Source organism: Opisthorchis viverrini (genome assembly GCF_000715545.1).
Source record: "Opisthorchis viverrini unplaced genomic scaffold opera_v5_267, whole genome shotgun sequence".
Taxonomy (NCBI): Eukaryota; Metazoa; Platyhelminthes; class Trematoda; order Opisthorchiida; family Opisthorchiidae; genus Opisthorchis; species Opisthorchis viverrini.
Genome location: NW_008751924.1, coordinates 615,200 through 634,215, shown reverse-complemented (window position 1 = coordinate 634,215; position 19,016 = coordinate 615,200). Strand labels below are relative to the sequence as shown.

The 19,016-nt window shown below is 45.1% G+C and overlaps 2 protein-coding genes across 2 annotated transcripts in view; one reads left to right on the top strand and one right to left on the bottom strand.

The window, feature by feature from the left end:
- T265_09296 (hypothetical protein) overlaps positions 1 to 19,016 on the bottom strand; it is a gene marked incomplete at both ends in the record, with an annotated part of 44,413 nt that overhangs the window by 2,231 nt on the left and 23,166 nt on the right. Inside the window, 9 exons of the mRNA XM_009175324.1 lie at positions 289 to 1,094; positions 1,406 to 1,427; positions 3,454 to 3,550; positions 5,011 to 5,186; positions 7,021 to 7,440; positions 10,524 to 10,634; positions 11,965 to 12,012; positions 12,647 to 12,791; positions 17,059 to 17,566. Of these exons, the coding sequence (XP_009173588.1) occupies positions 289 to 1,094; positions 1,406 to 1,427; positions 3,454 to 3,550; positions 5,011 to 5,186; positions 7,021 to 7,440; positions 10,524 to 10,634; positions 11,965 to 12,012; positions 12,647 to 12,791; positions 17,059 to 17,566 (2,333 nt within the window). The remainder of the gene's footprint in view (positions 1 to 288; positions 1,095 to 1,405; positions 1,428 to 3,453; positions 3,551 to 5,010; positions 5,187 to 7,020; positions 7,441 to 10,523; positions 10,635 to 11,964; positions 12,013 to 12,646; positions 12,792 to 17,058; positions 17,567 to 19,016) is intronic.
- T265_09295 (hypothetical protein) lies at positions 18,714 to 18,986 on the top strand (the record flags this gene model as incomplete). Its single annotated transcript, XM_009175323.1, has 1 exon — positions 18,714 to 18,986. One exon carries the CDS (start codon positions 18,714 to 18,716, stop codon positions 18,984 to 18,986), a length of 273 nt encoding a protein of 90 aa, XP_009173587.1.

Here is a 19,016-nt window from a genome sequence, read left to right as displayed (position 1 = left end):
GCCAGAAGCGAAATAACCTACAGTAAATAGAGTTATAGCTTTAAAAGCTCTAGTTTGCGGACTGTCTGTGGACTTAATTAAGTCCTAACATTTCGACTGTCCTTGCTAGGGTCTAATCCACATTAGCACAATTCAAACACTATGCTCCTTCGTACCAGATGTACGATTTGAGCAGAAGCGACATCACAAAGATAAAAAAGCGAACTCACAACGGAGTTATGAAATGTCGCTCTCTTACACCAGTGGTAAATCGCGACGTGCTGAAAGAGGCCAATCGTTCAAACTTACAGGAAGAGTACGGGTCCGACAATGAACCGATGGCTTCTCCAAAGGGGAAGAAACAGAATTTGGAGCATGGCCACCCGAATCACAATTGATAACTCGAGATACAGGCGAGTTCAAAGTTGTTTGGTTCTCCAAAACACGACCGGTTGAAGGGGCAAATAGATCTTTCGGCCGGTTGGGACGAGAAGTGGTGGCTGACTTTCCGATGAGTGGCTCCTTACGCTGTGACATCGGTTGTTGCTTCCTCGGTGAACAAGAAGCAGGTGCCCAACGAGCACGAGAGAGTTGTGGAGATTGAGGGCTGGGAGCCTCTGATTGTGAGAGGCATGTATGGCTGGCTGAGCAAATGGGCATAGCATCAGGCGTGCGCGGGAAAGGTGAGCCTAGGCGAACAGTATTCTTCCCGCCCGATTGTCTTTCAGAAAATTGGTTTGAACAGGAATTTACTTCTACGGATAGCGCAGATGAGGCCTTTTTTATCAGACAGGTGGACGATTCCGTGTTTTTCGGGCGCATGATCACAGTGGCTGGATGATCCTGAGTATTCGGTGGATATACCTTCTGGCGTGATGCAATGGTTGGTGCTGTGTAGGCCGGTCGACGAGAACCAGCTTCTGCCTCGTTCAGTGAATCCACGGGAGATCTAACCGGGGACGATGTCGATTCTGTTCCGTTAATTCTGGTTGAAGAGCACGCCAATGGGGTCACGCTGCGGGAATCACCGAGAAATGAACTATTGTTTGTATGATTTGGGGATGATCGCTCAGAGATTCCTTCCAAAGTGCCAAGAGAAATTTGGTTGGGGGACGCTAAAAATGACAGTTAAGTGATGATAAGCTAAAGTAGCTAAAGTGGACAGCAGGTGTGAGAATGTAAAACTGCTTTGTCAGCTGGCTAACACTGGATAACAGCGTTGGTGTAATGAATGTGTAAAAAAAAGCTTCGCACAAGAGAACAAATTAATTTGACTCTGTAGGAAACATACAGATAGAACTCAGGTATCGAAACTTTGCATCCGGTTGAATAAGAGTGAATAAGAAAGCTCAGTCACCATGAAACACAACAGCAAAAAGGAAGAAGATGTAGATTGATGATATGCAGCTTTTAAAAGTTAACTTACCGGATATAAGCACTGACGGCGCCTGGTCACCAAAAAGCGATGGTTGAGGGAGAGAGAGAGAGAGAGAAAAGGGTGAGAAACAGTAGATTGATTATGACTGAGGGCAAAGCTGACATAAGATCACCATCTACGAACAAACCTGCGTTGTGCGCCACAACGTACTCTTCGGCGGGATCCCTGTGCAATACCAGTACGACCATAAACAGTGCACGTTAAGTCAACTGTGGAACTATCTGAATACCATTCATTATAGCATAAGACCGGAGGATGAAGAGAATGACCAATATAGATAATATGTTACTGCAATCAACCAGAGTGTAGTTTGTTAACTACGATGTGTCCCCGAAAGATAAGGGTATATCCATTGAATCTAATTTATGTGCGCTAATGGCCTTTCCACCCAAACTCGTCACCGTAGGACAATTGACTCTGCAAGAATTCTAGTAAACGGTCTGCATGAAATAATCCCATGGCTCTGATCATTCACAGATAGGACCGATCATTATCCGACCGTATAACCTTCTCACAAACTGTCCTGTCATGCAAATCAATCTCCACTCTAAAAAACTCATGTCCGTATAACTCTGGTCTTCAATCAAAGTGCCCCGCCAAAGAAGCTTCTCTCAATTCGGGTTTCTCTGTTAGAACACAAGTGACCACCAGAAGTGGCTCCAGGATTCAGTTCGAGGACCATTCGCCAAGCACGACAACGATCAGGGGTAATTAATGTGGTTCCCAGTTGTTTAAGAATTCTGAGGTTTCTCGGGAGACGACTCATGCAGAACAAGCGCTCAATTCCATATATTTCCGGGGCCGCACCAAAACGTTCTGTGTGAAGATGATGCACATACGGAAGAATTAACTGGAACAAGATGGTGTTGAAATAGCTTGTTTCTCTGTATCTCCCATCAGTCAGGATAAGTCAGATCATGAGTTAAATGAATCTGGATCTCTCAAGCGTTTTCTTAGTTAAAGGAATCTACATCCACGCGAATGAAACCCAAGGATAAGACGCTTATCCAGTTCGGTATAAGTACGTTGTGCATTTGTTTTCTAAAACGGAAAAAGCTTCACCAGTTTCCTGGGTGACACCATTTATAGGGATAACGAAAGCACTTACACAGTCCAGTACCATCGGTTTCGCCGATCTCACAACTGAACAGGTGGGTCTAATGGTTTCCGTTTATCCGGCTATTCAGAGTTGTTTGTTAAAATATGAAATCCAGATTTCTTCAGCAGTGCTAACGCAAGTCGGATCTAAATGTACGTGGGGGTATTGCATACGCCATAGATCTGTCATAGCCCCAAAAACTAATGACCAGGACATGTTCAGGAGCTACAGGTTTACATCAAAGAAAGTTCGGTACTACAGCCGCATGTGACGAGCCAGGCGACAAGTCACTAATGTAGAGAAGGAGTAGGGAAGAGCGCAACCCTTTCATGTTCCGGGTCCCGGAACAGTCAGCAGTAGGGAAACTTCCTGTAGATTTGAGTACATTGGTACACAAACCATGTGGTGTTGTCCAGGAGTTAAGTAGGCCAGACACGATCAAATGCATTCGGAATATCAAAAGACACTGGTTACTTTGGGCCGAGAGAACGACCATACTTGTGATGTACGTTGCTTGTGGAATGCTTGGTACCGTAAGCTGTTCTGATAGGATTAATGAATCAGGGAAATTCCCGGAGCCATTAGTAATGCGATTCACGTTTCTGATGCTATTTTCTATTCAGATTCTCCGAGTGATCGATTGCCAGTGAAATAGCTACGGAATACTGCAGGAGATTAGTGCCAGGCCCGTTCCCGAGTCACATTTCCTTCTTTCCATTTCGACGCCATTATAAATGAATTTCTCGATAGCAAAAGTCAATATTACTCAAAAGGCCGCCGTCTTTGGCGATGATAACACAGAATAGGCTTGACGATGGTCTCAAACCACAGCACGGAAATTGAGGTAACAGAGAAGTGAGCTGCGTACATCATATACTAAGAGCAATCACAACCCGGATATAGCAGAAAAAGATGAAAAAAGTCAGGTGTTTCCTACCTGATCAGACTCTGTCGTAGGTAAGGTGACACAGGATTCAGAAGGTCGATCCGAGCCTGTCATGCTGATGTTCAGCAAAGAACCTCGAGTTGATCCACTAGAGTATTGGTGAAAAGAAGAGAGAAGTTGAAATAAGTTGGGACAGGGAAAGTCGGCAGTGCGAGAAGCGAACATCACTGACAATTAGAATATTGTTCAAAAACCCGATCGTAGACACCAGTGTGAAGCAATGTTAATGTAGTATGCAAAATACTTACATGAACCAGGATTAGCAGGAATGGTTAAGAGCAATAATTATCTACATGTACAAAAGGGATCTACCCTTTGCTACAGTGATAATCGATAGTAGTCCAAGTCATCACAACTGATGTGCACAAATTAATGGCCGTACTGTAGTCGTTACAGAGAAGGCCATAAGAGAGTGGGGGTTCGGCATCGTTTAAAGCTCCCCGGAAATGGCACTTGGTCAGCAGCATTTACCTGTTGAATAAGTGGCTTTCGCATACAGGCATATTGGTCGACTAAATTAGCTCTGCTTATGCTTCAGTAAAGAACACTTCCCTGGGCGACCGTTTATCGTTGGTCTTCTAAACACTCTAACATGGATCTTCCAGAAAAATTCCGACGATTCTGATGTTAACTGCTGGCGTGAATCGGCCAACGAAGTTACTGGTTACACCGCGAAGAATTTTGGCTCCAGTTTGAAACGACTGAACACAAGGACAATCACCAGGTTGCCACATCTCATAAAGTGGCTTGACTTCTGAAGCAGGCGTTTTCGACCGGTTCAGTCAGTGGTCGCTGAAGAAGAGCTTCCTGGGTGTATAAACCCACCATACGAAGAGGGAGAATTTACATGAATATCCTGTGTCTCATAACTGGCTCTCGCTGTATGTTAAAAGTGTAAAATGAGAGCGTGCATATGTTGCTGAGTGCTAGACATTACTGTCCTAAGTCATTATCACATTCAACTCTCTTGTTCTAACGCTGGATAGAAATGACTCGATGGTACCTGCCAGCAACCCAAGCTTACATATGATCTTTAAGTAACACCGAGTCAGAGAGAATGCTCGCATATGACTAGTAACACAGGTTAAATTATGAGGTGAGTAATAAGCATAAAAGTAGTACCACTTCCCAAGGACAAGGTGCGAGGAACTCGAGAAAAGGAACCACACCCAGAAACCACATTTATTACTGTACCCAGGGGGAAACCAGCTTGCTCTGGATATTTTTCGTTTATCGGGAAACAAAAAATAAGCTGGTGTGACACCACTGCACTTCTCACCACCACAACTCTTCGATTTAGCAACGGGTCGTTGACTGGAAAAAGGAAAGCGTGAGAGACAACAAGTGAAGCATAAGTGATGACTATGGGAAATTATCGCACATGAAATACCGTAAAATGCGGTAAACTGAATGCCCTGTTTCACCTGAGTGTCAATAGAAGAGGAACTGAGAAAACAAAGTGAGAAGCAGATGTAGTTTGCCATGGAAGTTGCAGGCAATAGAATCACAAAGAAAAAGAATACAGAAGTACAAGAACGGCAGACTCACCTATTCGACCTTAGTTCCACAGTAGACTTCGAATGAGGTGTTGGGCGCATGATAGCAGGTCTTCGTAGACTGGATGAAGTATGAGCTCTTTCGAGCCCACCACGACATGTGCTAGCTCGGCGGGAAGACCCACTACACATCGATGCTTCGTCGCCTTCTTCCACAGTAAAAGTAGACTACAAAACGGAGCAGATAGCAAGTAACGTGACGAGGAATACGAACAGGTGGGAGCTAATGAGAGTTACTGAGATAGGTTATTCGTGAACGGCTATGATCGATCAGGGAAAAAATGAGCCAACTTGGCACCATAAAGGTACGAGAGTGCACAATATTGAGCATTTTCAAGACTTGTCGCAAGTGCCATGTGACATACGTCATACGTAACAGATAAGTGCAGTACCTGATGAGTAATGGTCGATCGTTCTGTAACTGGGGAAGCGTCATACCTGTACACGGAAATGGCCTATAGGAACTTGGAAAAATATATCGTATGAGGGCATCATTAGGTAAACGAAAGGAAACTCCTCCAATGCTTGCTTCGGTCCAGCGGACGGCTAGCCAGATGTGTAAGTCACTCTAAAAACACCAGCAGATAAACCTAAGCATACATGTAAAACACAGAGTTAACATAATTCGAAGCTACAGAACGCAGCATCACCTTGACTGACAACTATTGTAGTGAGTAAAACGGGCGTATTTGAAAGACGGTTGCGATGATCGCACAATGTATCACAGAACTGAATGTTCGGGCGGATTGACACACTGACCAAACTGTAGTTGCGCAGACTAACTTTTGCGGCTGCTGCAACATTCTCCCATGTAGTAAGGTGCGAATCATGCACCTTAAAAAAAATTTAACTTACTGTGTCACAGTTTAGAGCTCTCAAGCACCAGGGTGCGTCAGAAATCAGAGGAAATAAACCAGAGACTAACTAGTTAATAAGGGATATAGAAATAGCTTCGGTAAAAGCTAATTGCGGACACAGAAACGGACGGCGGGTATAACCAGATGATGCAAAACTTGCAAAAATGATTTCAACAGTCTAGTGAGGTCAAAAAGACAGCATAACGGAGAAAGTTTCAATGTTCAACTCGATTTGAGAACTAGATCAGAATGCGCACGATTATTGATCCTGATTTACCCAGCTCTGTGTTTGGATAATCAACCTGTTATCAGCTATTTCTGGATCTGGTGGGAAACGTTTAGGATTTTTGTTAGTTCTTGTGCTGTGTATGTTACAGTTATGGGACAACCAGCTGATTATCCAGATGGTATAAAACTCAGTGGGACATATAAATTGATGGATCTCGTTAACACCGTGAGTGTCATACAGGCGAATGACCACAATAGGGGAACGGACGACGCTTGTTGTTGTACATATTTTTAACAGACAGTACGCATTTTTCATTCCACGTGACCATAACTTTGTGATATTCGACAACTTAGACGTAGGGCGCTTATCAAGCTTTAGGAAGCAGTAAGTTTCCGAAACTCGCTTGGAACAACACTTCTAGGAGAAATCCAGGGATTGATTCAATGAACTAAACAACTTGAGTCCTTTTATAACACATTTTGTTGGAAGAAATGGTGCATTCTTAATGTGATTCAAGTGAGAACAGCTGAACCCGATACTAACAACGAAAAATCAGCAAGTTCCAAAAGCTACCGCAAAGTCAAACTAGGAGAGGTATATCCATACACACAGAAAAAATAAGCGAAGTTGTGGAAGAGAAGAAATCAAACAATAAGTTGGTTGTCTGTTGGGCTTATGTTTCATCTGTGGATAAAGTTATACTCTACATTAGTGGCCAGGTGAAAACATCAACAAACTCGGTGAATAGACGTAAAGGATAATAGCGCGACTGATATGTGCCGCTTATCCAGGGTTTACGGTTGATTCATAAACTAAATCTGACAGCTTGACAGTGGGGATTTAGGGGACGAATGCCACGGAAATAGACATTGCCCAACTTAACAATTATCAAAACGAAAAAAATCGCAGCACGTACACTGTTTGATGGTGGACTGAAAGCCCGTATAGCACGAGTACTTTCGGAACGCACGGCAATGGAGCGTACATTTGGTGTGCTCCCAGAGGACACATGATTCTTTGGGAGCTGCATACTTCGTCTGCCAATAGCTTCAGCGGACAACCTGTCCCGACGGTAGGGCGTTGTGGGGGCGGATATTGTATTGCTTTTCGGTGAAGCATCCCGCGAAACGTTCGACCGTGAGGTGCGAGAATCCACGACTCGAGTTTGTACGGCTGAATGTCCTGGTGGATGGGTTACCCGGAAGTCTGGACGGGTATTTGAGTCAGCGGACTGATTCACAGCACGAAGATACCTCGTCCGCGGACTACCGGATCCTTCTGTCAACTCAAATGCAGTCTGCTTCACAGAGACACCAGAATTTGCATCGAAGACAGGCTAAAGGCAAGAAGGATGAGCTGTTTAGTAAAGCATTGTGAATGCTCACTTTTTCCAATCAGTCGCATTGTATACCAACAAGAGGATAACCCTACCCTTCGGCTTTCTGCTTCGAACTCACGGGTTGCCTCTCGCGGCAAAGCACCATTTAGAGATTTTCAGAAGATCGCTAATTCCATCCACCCCTGATCGTGGAGCGACATGGTTCGAATTCTGTTATACATGAGCTAACGGTTTGATTTGGTTCTGGCTTTAGTGTCTCTACGAAGCGGTAGATTGTTGAGTGATAATAGGGTCCCCTACACAATAGTACATGGGCCTGCAGACGACGCCACGACATGGCAAGTATTACCCCGAAAGGGATTTCATGTGCCATAAGGCGAACATAGACTCCCGGTCTGCAACCAGTGCTACCGAAATGGCATAAAAACCGTCTGATGGCCACTGGCGACCTAGAAACCCTGATTTCCTGCAGGTAGCACTTGGATATGCACGGGCAATAAACGCGAACTCGAACAAAAGCCAGATCTGACTGGGTGGGCTGAGATCGACCGATGCTGCAACTGTCCATCCAACAGTTCTGATCTCCATACCTTCCTACCAATTTGCAATCTGCAGTTGGTTGCGCAAAGGCCAAAGCTGAACTCTACGATTGAAGCAGTTCGTTTCAAAGACTGTTTAATAAACCTGACCTCCACAGCCGTTTACGCTCCTGCTTATTAAACGGATCTCTCTGTCAAGGACGATTTCTACGGTGAGCTACAAGAGTGGTCGACTGTAACCCAACCGTCTCCTGGATTTGGCGATTGGAAGGCGAGAACAGAGATATCAACTGAAGCCACCCGTCACACCTTTGGAAAGCTCGGCTAAAAGAACACTTTAAAAACGATGACCGATTAGTTTTACCGCCTTCAATCGAATTGCGGCATCCGAAAGGTGTTTCCAGCATCCGAGGAGACATCTACTTACCTGGCTTTGCAATGATGATCCCCAACTGACTACATGCTGGTTGCAGTCCGATGAGCTCAGTCTACTGAGGACTGCATGGGGGTATCGTGGAGCGGAAACCAGGTGTAAATACGGTTCAGAACACACTGATGTGCATGCAAGCTTCAAACTTCATCTCATTTACTGACCCACCGATCAATTGCCTACTTTCCCGAGTTCAACCCATCTCTATCAACAAGTTCTACGTCTAAAGATGCTCATGAAACAGGCCACCGCATCGGATCTTGAATTTAAATCTCGGCACGACAAAGACTAGATCTCCGGAGTAACCAGCCACTCCTCTTGGCAAGCCTCCTAGGCATGCATGGCCAGCGCCTTCAATTTCGGCAGCTCACGTCGCCTTCCCACCTGCTCAGCCCGGAGTGAACGCATGGATTACTGGTCAGAATTGGCTTCTCGCATAGAGAAAGCTGCAAAGGTCACTGATTATTCGTACCATTTCTGGCAGATGCGTTGCGCTTTAGGCCAACGGCAAGGTCATTAAAACAATCTTCGAGACGCGAAGTGCCAACCAACAAAGGACTGTGACCAAAAGCAGAGGAGATGGACTGAACATTTGGTCTCGCTACTCAGTTGCCCAGCCATTTACTACACACCACAGATACCTACTAACTGAAACATGAGAGGGTCTTTGTGCAGCAAATTCGATTGAATATCATAAACGAGAGATTCAGTTGAGTCTTCCGTGAACACCAAATTGATGTGCAAATGAATGGACTTATCTAAATTCATCCAATTTGGATTCAAGTAGAACATAAGTTTGACGAAAACTCGGCGGCCGTGTCCCAAGAAGTGCGAAACCTGTCGTGAGCTGCCGAAGGATTTTCAAAAACTTTGAGTATTTGCTTTTATAAAAACCACAAAACTTTCTTTAAACCCTGGTGTTTGGCAAAGCTGTCCACCTTTTCTGATATTTTCACAATGTTGCGACCGATAGGGAAAAGTCGCACGTCTCGGTGTGGCATCCCTGGAGTAATAATAGGCTCTGAGGCATGGATCACGGACTTTAATCATGCTCATAACATCGTCATCTTGAATAAAGATCCAACGAAAATGCAAAGTATCCGTGACCACATCGTCGTTTGGACTGGAGATGAATCCCAAAAGAACGATATTCTTCACCACAAGCATGGACATCCAGCCTAACCCGCCTGCTGTTAACTAAGGGCCAACGAACCAAGTCGATTCCTTCAAATATTTGGGTTCCATCATCCAACCTAATAGTCAAGCACGACAAGTGATAAACCTTCGTATCGATAACGTCAGAGCAAATTCCCGCAGGTTCCCAACACCCTATGGAAACGTTCGGAAAAGCTAGCAGTCTACAGTCGAGACCAACGTTGCACCATTTGTTCTGCAAGTGGTCTAGGGGGTCAAAACAGTGGAACATAAGCCGAATATGTTTTGCTCAGATCTTACCGCCAAGCGAGATGCATGGGTAGCAGTGACCCGGGATACTCTTTGAGCCAATTCGTTCTCATCCTGAAGAAAGCCACCGCCAAGTAAAGTAAACATCCCGAGAGAAAATACATGCCGCTGTCCTCATAGTGACAGAGAAAGGCATTGATTTTGTTCAACAGTTCTGATGTCGTATGTGATGGGACAGAGGCAGATTCACTGATTAAAAGTTTGGGACTAATACCAATCAAGTCATACTGCGGTGAAAACCAGTCACCCACGGATTCACACAAACTCTGTTGTTTTAGTACGTGGTGGTGCAACAGAAGTAGAAACATTCATAAGACCTGCCTGGCGCCTGTAAATCCATATTGACGTTGTGGTCGGTTCGTCTGGAATAATCTTATTGCCCAGTCCCAATCGATATCGTAGTTCAGTTTCAAGACACTATGAAAGTGTATGCATAATTGTAGTCACCACTTGGACAACTTGGATGACGAAAACAGTTCGCAGAGAACACTTTGGATCAGCCTAGTATTCGATTGAGCGGCCTTCTGTGCAAAGTGTTCTCTCTCTCTCTCTAAGGGAGAGAGACCAAAAGGGGACCAAAAGAAATCGCTTTCTCTTGTGACGAATGCCGTTAAATTGTACCACTGCACTAAACACTAGCCACTCACCTTTGGTTGTTCATCAGGCTGCGTGGAGTGTTTTTGAGTAGGTACAAGTGAACGTTCCACGTGAACGTCCGTATGAGAGACCAAACGTTCCGGATGTGCGGCCAGCGACAGCTGTAGATGAAAAAATTGAACCCGAAAGTGCGAAAGACCTGGTGCTCCAACAAGGAGAGGAAACCAAGCAAAAGCAAGCAGTTGTGTGCACCACCAAGGGGATAAGTAAAGGGGAACTCGATGCGATCCGGATAAATTTAGTGAAGCCAAACTTCCACTGGCGTCCCCGAAGTTTTGGTTGGAGATAATACACATTGGCTTAAGGTAATGCAATGCAACCCCAATACGACTGAAGTGGATATATTGTAAACTAATCGAAATGAAGAAGCGCACCAGGGGATTGATTAATCGACGTATGATAGTTGAAGTTCATGCACTACCTGGCTACCTGAGACGCGAAGCAGTTTAGTCCATTGGTATGTCGTTAGAAGAAGTGCCTCAAGGACCCTTCTTAGTCAGCAATGCCCGGGTACAAAAACATGAAACCCTTGGATCACTTACTCCAATAAAGAATAAAAGCCCTTTGACGTAATGTTCAATGGCGTTGAAAGCGACCGACTAGACAAATGTAATACATGTAATCAAAAATTTACTCAACTGCCTAAGCATCTCTCATTTAACGTAACTACGACGCGAAAGCAAAGATCTGATACATCGGAGGCAAAAGATTTCACAAACGTCATATGGGTCGGACTTCTAAAAGATGTAATGGATTACGATGACGCACACTGGTGGTTATCCCGTCTACTGCACCTCCGATGAAGTTGCTGGCTACGTAAATGTGGGCGAACAGACAGAGTATGGTAAGAGCACCAAATTACTAACCTTACGATTCGCAGGTACAGCAATTAGTAATAAGGAGTCGATTATTTCAGTCGCCTATTTCTATGCTAATAACTCAGCTCGTGTGTTGTCCCTATCCGCTTTGACGATGCCTAAGACCACTATGCACTGGAACTCAAACATCGCTCATCGATATTTGTTTTCGTACAGGTGTATTCGTGCACGTGCGATTCTGATCAACAAAACATCCGCAAACCCGAAAAAGTACAGGAGTCGAGTCACGTGCGAGTGAGCCTAGAGGGCGAGGTGTGGCAAAAAAGAACTGGTCTTTTCAATGGTGAGTGAATAAAAGTGCGGATGGGTTGAGGAATCAACTAAAATGAACAAGCTAATTTCTGCGCGAAGCTATTCAAACAACATGCACCAGAACGATGTGCGACACTACGAGCGAAAAGAATGAAAAAACGTAGTATGAAACCAACCAATCGAGATGAAGGCGAGGTGCAGGGAATTAGTAGCGAAACAGAGGTGCATGCTGTGCAACAAGACAAAAATAGGTCGGTAGGATGCACGTGTGCTAACATAGGTGGATTACATCTCTAATCACCTGTTCGAGAGATGGGGGCACCAACGCGACCGAATCCCGCCGGCTCAGCTATAAAGTGTTCACAGACAAGGAAGTGAAGTGCAAGTTACGCGTGGTCTTAAATATCCGAATTGATGGGGCGAGACAACCCACCGAATTCGCTGTGAGATTGCAGAATGATGTTGAAATATATTACTGTCATCGAACCTACAGGGTCTTAACTGAATGAATTCAACAGGAATTCCTGGGCAAACGTTAAAACCGGCACAGTGCTGTCCAAATATAGTTATAATAATATAGTAACGCAGGGGAGGAATGCCCATCATAGGTGATGGTGTGAAAAGCTGAAGTGTGCCGACCAAAAAGTCACCAACGCATAGAGCATGAACGGCAATCCCGAATGTTGCAAACGGAGAAACTTTCGACCAAGTACCCGTAATCTGAGTTTCTCTTGGTCATTCTCTGAGAGTTTACGAGGCAGCACAAGTAGAATTTTTTGAGTGTATACCGAAACAATAGAGAGAGAATGGGTCAAAACGAGACCAGACACTCTCGATTAATTCAGCGAATAGGATTGTGGTGCAGCACCTAAGAATCATGACCGGAAAATTGTCGGGATGGGAATGATAGGATTACTGCAAATTTTATGAGATAAATCCTGACGGAAACATTACCTTCAACCAGATTTAGGATCATGGCTTACTTTTCGACGAGCCCACGCCGGAAGAGCACTGACACTAAAGTAGAACGCCGGTTTGTTGGGAGTTGTATCCTTCTGATCAGACAGCGTGCTTTTTGCAGTTTGACAGGAGTCGTAAGAAACCGACGAAATGCGGTCATCGTAATCACTGAAAGAGAGGTGTACGATCGTTGTTACACATTCACGCGCAATTGCTGTGCAATACACCGTGGGCATGATGCGGTGTGAATCATGAAAAGGCGGCATCCAACTGCGTCTTGCATAATAAGTGTTTTTGAATGACAGTCAGTGCAATATCAACCGAAACTTATCGAGTCACTGAGCTGGGCACTCATGGCGAAAGACACACGATACCTCACCATATCAGTGCTTAAAAAGGTTCCCAATCGGTTCCCTCTACAATGCTCGCAATGGCTCAGTGATTACTGAACGCAAGATCTTTGGTTCGAACCAACCCCAGCATCTCAACTGCTCTTATTTAGGTTTGGGCAACCTGACGGCATCTCAGCTCTCGTGCTTCCTTCGGTGGCATGGTTCACGATACCTCACCATATCAGTGCTTAAAAAGGTTCCCAATCGGTTCCCTCTACAATGCTCGCAATGGCTCAGTGATTACTGAACGCAAGATCTTTGGTTCGAACCAACCCCAGCATCTCAACTGCTCTTATTTAGGTTTGGGCAACCTGACGGCATCTCAGCTCTCGTGCTTCCTTCGGGTGGCATGGTTGCTATGCCCCGAAAGGAGTTATTCTACAATAAACAAGTGAACAACGTGAGTGAAGTTAGGTTCAACTCATATAGGATCTAAGCAGGTAGCTTACACTGTCATCCTAGAAGGCTCCATAGTCCAACCTCCAAAACCTACTTTAAGCCTCTTGGCCGGCTTTCTCAATCATCTGTCAAACATGACCACACAACACAGACGGAATGATCGGTCATCTTACGAATTCGAAACTTTACTCTGAAACCTTCGCTCCTTTCGATCCCATTTATCCAATTGCCCACATAAACCTAAGCTTTCAGTTATTGGGACGTCGTCGGTTTCCAGTTACATTCTCAATCACTAATTCAGATTCAAGAGTGGGAGTTGTGACTTCGTCTTTTTCTTCCTTCAGGTAGTCGCGCAAGCTTTTTAATTTGTGTGGCCCAAATTAAGCCATGCAGAACAGTTCCAATAAGATGTTGCTAACAGCATCGTAGTACGTGTCGATCGGGATCACTTTTTGTGACCAGGCGTTATGGGCGGCATGATACACGGATTATAAACACAAACGGTGGTCAACTTACACAACATTCTGCTATTAACGCGATATTTTATCCCAATAGTAAAGAAGCGTAGTATGGACAGATAAACGTCGCTGCCACTCCCATGTATTCGACTGCGTTATCGCCCACCACCGAGAGGTACGAGGCGGGCATCACACATGTAATGCGATGAGCAGACTGCGGAACAGACCACTAAACTGTCCGATCGAAGCCTAAAGTAAGGCATCGTAAGTTGCACTACGCTAACCGGATAAATGAACGCATAACGCTTGATGTTAAGGAACGAAGAGATTTGAAAAACAGGCTGATGTACCAGCGACGGCAGACAGCTTTAAATCTACGTAAGCCGCTGGGTGAAGCGTAACAGAACATGAAGCGGCGATTCGACAGTCAACGAGTTACGACAACTGCGCCCAAGATACCCTGACTGGTTTGATGGCCACGTCGAGCCAGTAATGGAGAAGAACGAGGCGCTTGTTGCATCTCTTGTCTCTACTGACAGTATGCTCGGGAAACAGGAGCCAATAACCCAGTCAATTCAGAGCAATGTTGGAGAAAAAGACAGCAACTCGAGCAATTCGCTATTCTATAGTAGCACAAGGAAATTTACGATTGTTTGAAATCCACCTGTGGATCGAACATCGGAACGACCGGAAGCCTCCAGGATGTGGGTACGGCACCAAGGGAGATGCCATCTGTAGAAATTTTGGATACATGGCACAAGCACTTTAGCAAGTAGTTGAATCACTCGGCAATCATCAACTAGACTACAGTGGATAGACGGCCTCAATGAGAGATGAAACACTCTGCGCACCTTCCTATGACTATCTAAAAGACAAGGCGGGCAAAAATGTAACTGCGGTATGGCCAGGTAGCTGGAGAAGACAAGCTTGCAGCAGTGCTGCTCAAGTAGATTGGTCCGACCAAGCAGTTCTTCAAATGACCAACGTCATCTGGTAGAGCGAGGAAGTCCTATTAGAACTTTAAGTATGGCAATCTATGGGAAAAGGGGGCGAGACTCCACCTGACAACCACAGACAATCAGTCTACCGAGATATGCAAGCAAACTCCAGGTAAGAATGCTATCCAACCACCCTACAACTGAAGTGACCAAAGCATACATCCCAGAACAATATGGTTTCTTTGTTAGATGCAGCAAAATAGACCGGCCTTACTGCACAAAGGCTTCGACAAAACTCCCACGAACATTGTCCGCCGCTCCAAATCTTCTTCACAGATTTCACTGAGGCCCTCGACTCTGTCAACTGAGAGGCACTATAGGCGGTTGCTCCCAAAAAGGGTTGGTCGCCAGGACAAATCAATCTCACCCGAAGCATCCACGCCGGAATAACAGTGAAGGTGAACCGACTTCAATTAATTGTGAAATTCTCACTGGCAAGAACCAGGAATGCCTCCATGTTCTGCTGTCTTCAGTCCAACGAATACTGTGGATTCGGCTTTGTGAAGGACGATGCTAGCGTCCAGGCTGAGTATCAGTTTGCTGGGCAACTTTTCAATATAAGGCATTTGGTGCCGGATGTTTGGTCTATCAAACTAAGCTCCACATTATGTCGTCAAATGTGTTGCTAAAGCTAGTGTGAATTTCGGTAAATTCAAGAAATAGGTGCGTAGGAGGCTCCGAATGAAAACCAAGCTACAGACCCACGAACTGATGGTCCTATATGTCCTCATGTAAGACACCATGTGCCGGCGCAACATCCAACACTTGAGCAGCTGTCAAATGCACTTGGTGCTTACGGAATGTGTAGTGTTGGACACGGAGGTTCTCCAACGAGTGCATTGTGACAATGCAGAAGACGGCCACACCTGACCGTCTAAGGCAACTGGGCAATGCTTGCCGAATGCACAGCAACATGATTCCGAAGCAGCTACTGTAGCCAGCGCTACCACAAACGAGTAGAAATTTCGAAAGCCGAACTCGTGAAATGGGAAGCGCAAGCACAAGAAAGGTACTATTAGGAGAAATGATACCGGCTGCAGTTCGCGAATTCCGCAACCGTCAACTTCGAGCCAGAGAGCTGTAGCGTTCAAGACTTTTTTGGACCAGGAAAAGGGACAAGCTGCGGTCCTGTTTGCGCTGGTCACAGTACACCACTGATCTGTCGGCGTGATGTCAGTGAATAAAATAAGTTTACCAGATCCTTCTAGGTCTTCTGTGGTTATCGGACAGTTGAGCCTGCGACGGTGCTACATGCGGCTTCCATTAAGTAGCGCTGCGTGCACGGAATCAATTCACGCCACAGCTAACTACACCATACGAGTATATTTTGGGTTCATGGTTTGCGGGTCAGCAGATGCTCATTTGCACGTGCTGTGGAGCTCAATTGTCCAGATGAGTTGATAAATATGAGCCAGCAGTTGGGTAAAATGGCGGCCCCTATAGAGGAAACTCACTTGACTGCAAACGCAGTCCAGCTTAAACTGGATTTGACATTAGCTTTTGTGCTCGTGGTTTCGTTGGAGTAGTTCGATATGACAGGTCAATCCGGAAACGGTTGTCAGCACATTATACCTCACTCAGCTGATTTTAGGGGATGTCCAAAGAGTGCCGACAGAACCTCTCAAATCAGGTCAATCTGTGGTCTGCGATGAGTCTTCGGTGTATTGGTTGAACAATCTCTAGCAAGTTGTTCCTCAAAAATAGAAATGTTATGATTTTTTTCTCGCTGCATTTCGTTCCATTTGTTGAGCCGAATGCATCTGATCTCGCAAAACCCCAACTGAAACCAAACCCTTTCTCTTCAAGTATAGGTAACTTGATAGTAACCTAATCAACTAGTAATCAACACAGGTGATGTTGTCAGCGATGACGGTGAAACCATTAGGAAAACCGGTGGATCCAAAAGAGAGAATAAACTGTCAAACTGAAGGCTTCCCAAAATCGAACTGTGATCTGCAACAGGATCGAAACTTTGGATAGAGAAAGCGTTTTGGCCCCAAATCTTTTGTTTAACCGTGACAAACCTTGGCGTGACAAGAGCGCACACACAATTCACGAACCGCTACATAGGCTGGAATAGAAACGCTAAGAATAGCTACACCATATTTACATGAAAAAAGTCTGAACAACTAGACAGCCCTTTTGTACAAATGATCCGGAACTGGACAAATGAATCATTACCCAGTACCTGGAATCGGGTACATCGGCCGGACGTCCAATACGAGCAAGAAGACAAGAGTCGCGCGGAAGCAACTCGTCAGTGTCCAATTTGAGCAGATCGACTTCACTGTCTTCGTCCGGTTCGTCAGTCTGATCGTACTCCGTGGGCGAGTCACCCCAGCTTGGATTGAACGAAAGACTGATAGAGTCTTCTCCTCCCGATCTTTCTTCTTTAGCAAAACGGGGTCTTGGTAGGCGAAATGATGCCGTCGAACGTAGACCACTTGGTACAGTTGAGGTCGTGGACAAACCTGAACATGAGCTAGTTCGCCTAGTCACGGCAGAGCGGTCGCTTAAGTGTTGTGTCAAGTCGGTAGCCAGCCGCCAGATAAATACGCAACTGTCCGCACTCACTGTGACCAAATGACGAAGATCGGGAAGGAAACGAAGGCCAAGAGCCAGTTCGGAATGACCAAAGAGTGGGGCGATGGATTCACCCGAAAGCAAGTAGAACAGATTCAACTGCTTGTCGGAACCTGGTGTAACAAAAACAATAGTCCACCGGAGATCAGATAGTGACAACAGAGATATCTTGAAAATCTGTGTCCACAGTGGAGATTTTCGTAAGCCGCACCTTGTGTACCTTATGTGTACCGTTCCACAGAGGAATCGAGAACAATCAAAAGCACATAAAGTGTTGAGGGGACTGGTAATAAACAACTAATCGGCTTTTGCTGTGACCGCCAGTGAAATATACGAAGTGTACCGGTGACGCCAGAAACCTAAGCGTTTGTTGTATGTGAACATAGATTCATCCGCATTCACATGAGCGACAGCTCCCATTTTCGAACGACAATCTGACTATTGATACAAACTAAGTATGGAGGTTGAGTACAGAACAGAACTGCTTAGACCATAAGAAAGAGTGAACAATCAAAACAGAAGATGAGGGGTCGTGCATCTCTACAGGTTTCTGTATTCACAGAAGAAGACGTTTTCAGTGGATACGACAGACCAGCATCAGGGATAGATCCGCCGATCAACAACGGCAGAACCACTAGAAGCCTGTACTTAATTGATAAACCACAAGCAGACTGCAAAAATCCGAGTGGATATGAGCCAATTTATAGACGATAATTAGCATTTGTCTTTGTTTCATGAAATGTCGGAAGGTCGGGCGATATGATGAATGAAGAACTCAGGAAATACCGACAATCACTTTCACCTCTTTCATGTTTAACTGAACAGCAAAGAGGTTCTTTCGCGTAGGCCAAGGCTCAGGCCGCCATTCTCGTTGTTTGTGCTATTCAGATCGACTAAGTAAATACATACAGGTGTGGCCGAGTTGCGCTGCACCTCGTTTCTTCACTCATAACGAGTGTATCTATTGCAGGACACGGTTGTTGAGTGATGCCAGATTGGAGGCAACGGAATAAGAGCAAGCAAAACAAAGTACTTCGACTACGTGAGAAACCTCAATCTAAGCAAGATCTCGAAGAAAGGAGAGGTTTAGACCATTCCAATCTTTTCTTTACAAGAAGCCTCCACTTGGTAGGGAAAATCTCGTGATCCAGAATCCTCCAGCAATAGACCGTTAAAAGAACAACTCTCAGCATCCAGGCATAAGTAAATGGTTGATAGTTTTATTTGTGTCTCGGCGGTGCCCACTAATGAACGTGATACATGTTACTGATGAAAGCTGATGTGAAAATGTTGATGGAAAACATGAGTGACGTCGTCGAGACGGTACACCTTGACAGACCGCAAAGAAACGTGAACAAACATAAAGCCGTAAATAAAGATGATGACGACAGTCTGACAAACTTTTCTGGACATGTTTTATTGAAGTCTTTTCGTGTCGTGCTTATTTCTGAATTGACCTCATCGACAAATACTACAGAGGTTGAGGCAGCCGACACATCCGTGTATTTCATCGAACGCCAACAGGGTTTCTAACAGTTACAGTGTTTTGCCTAACAGGGTTTC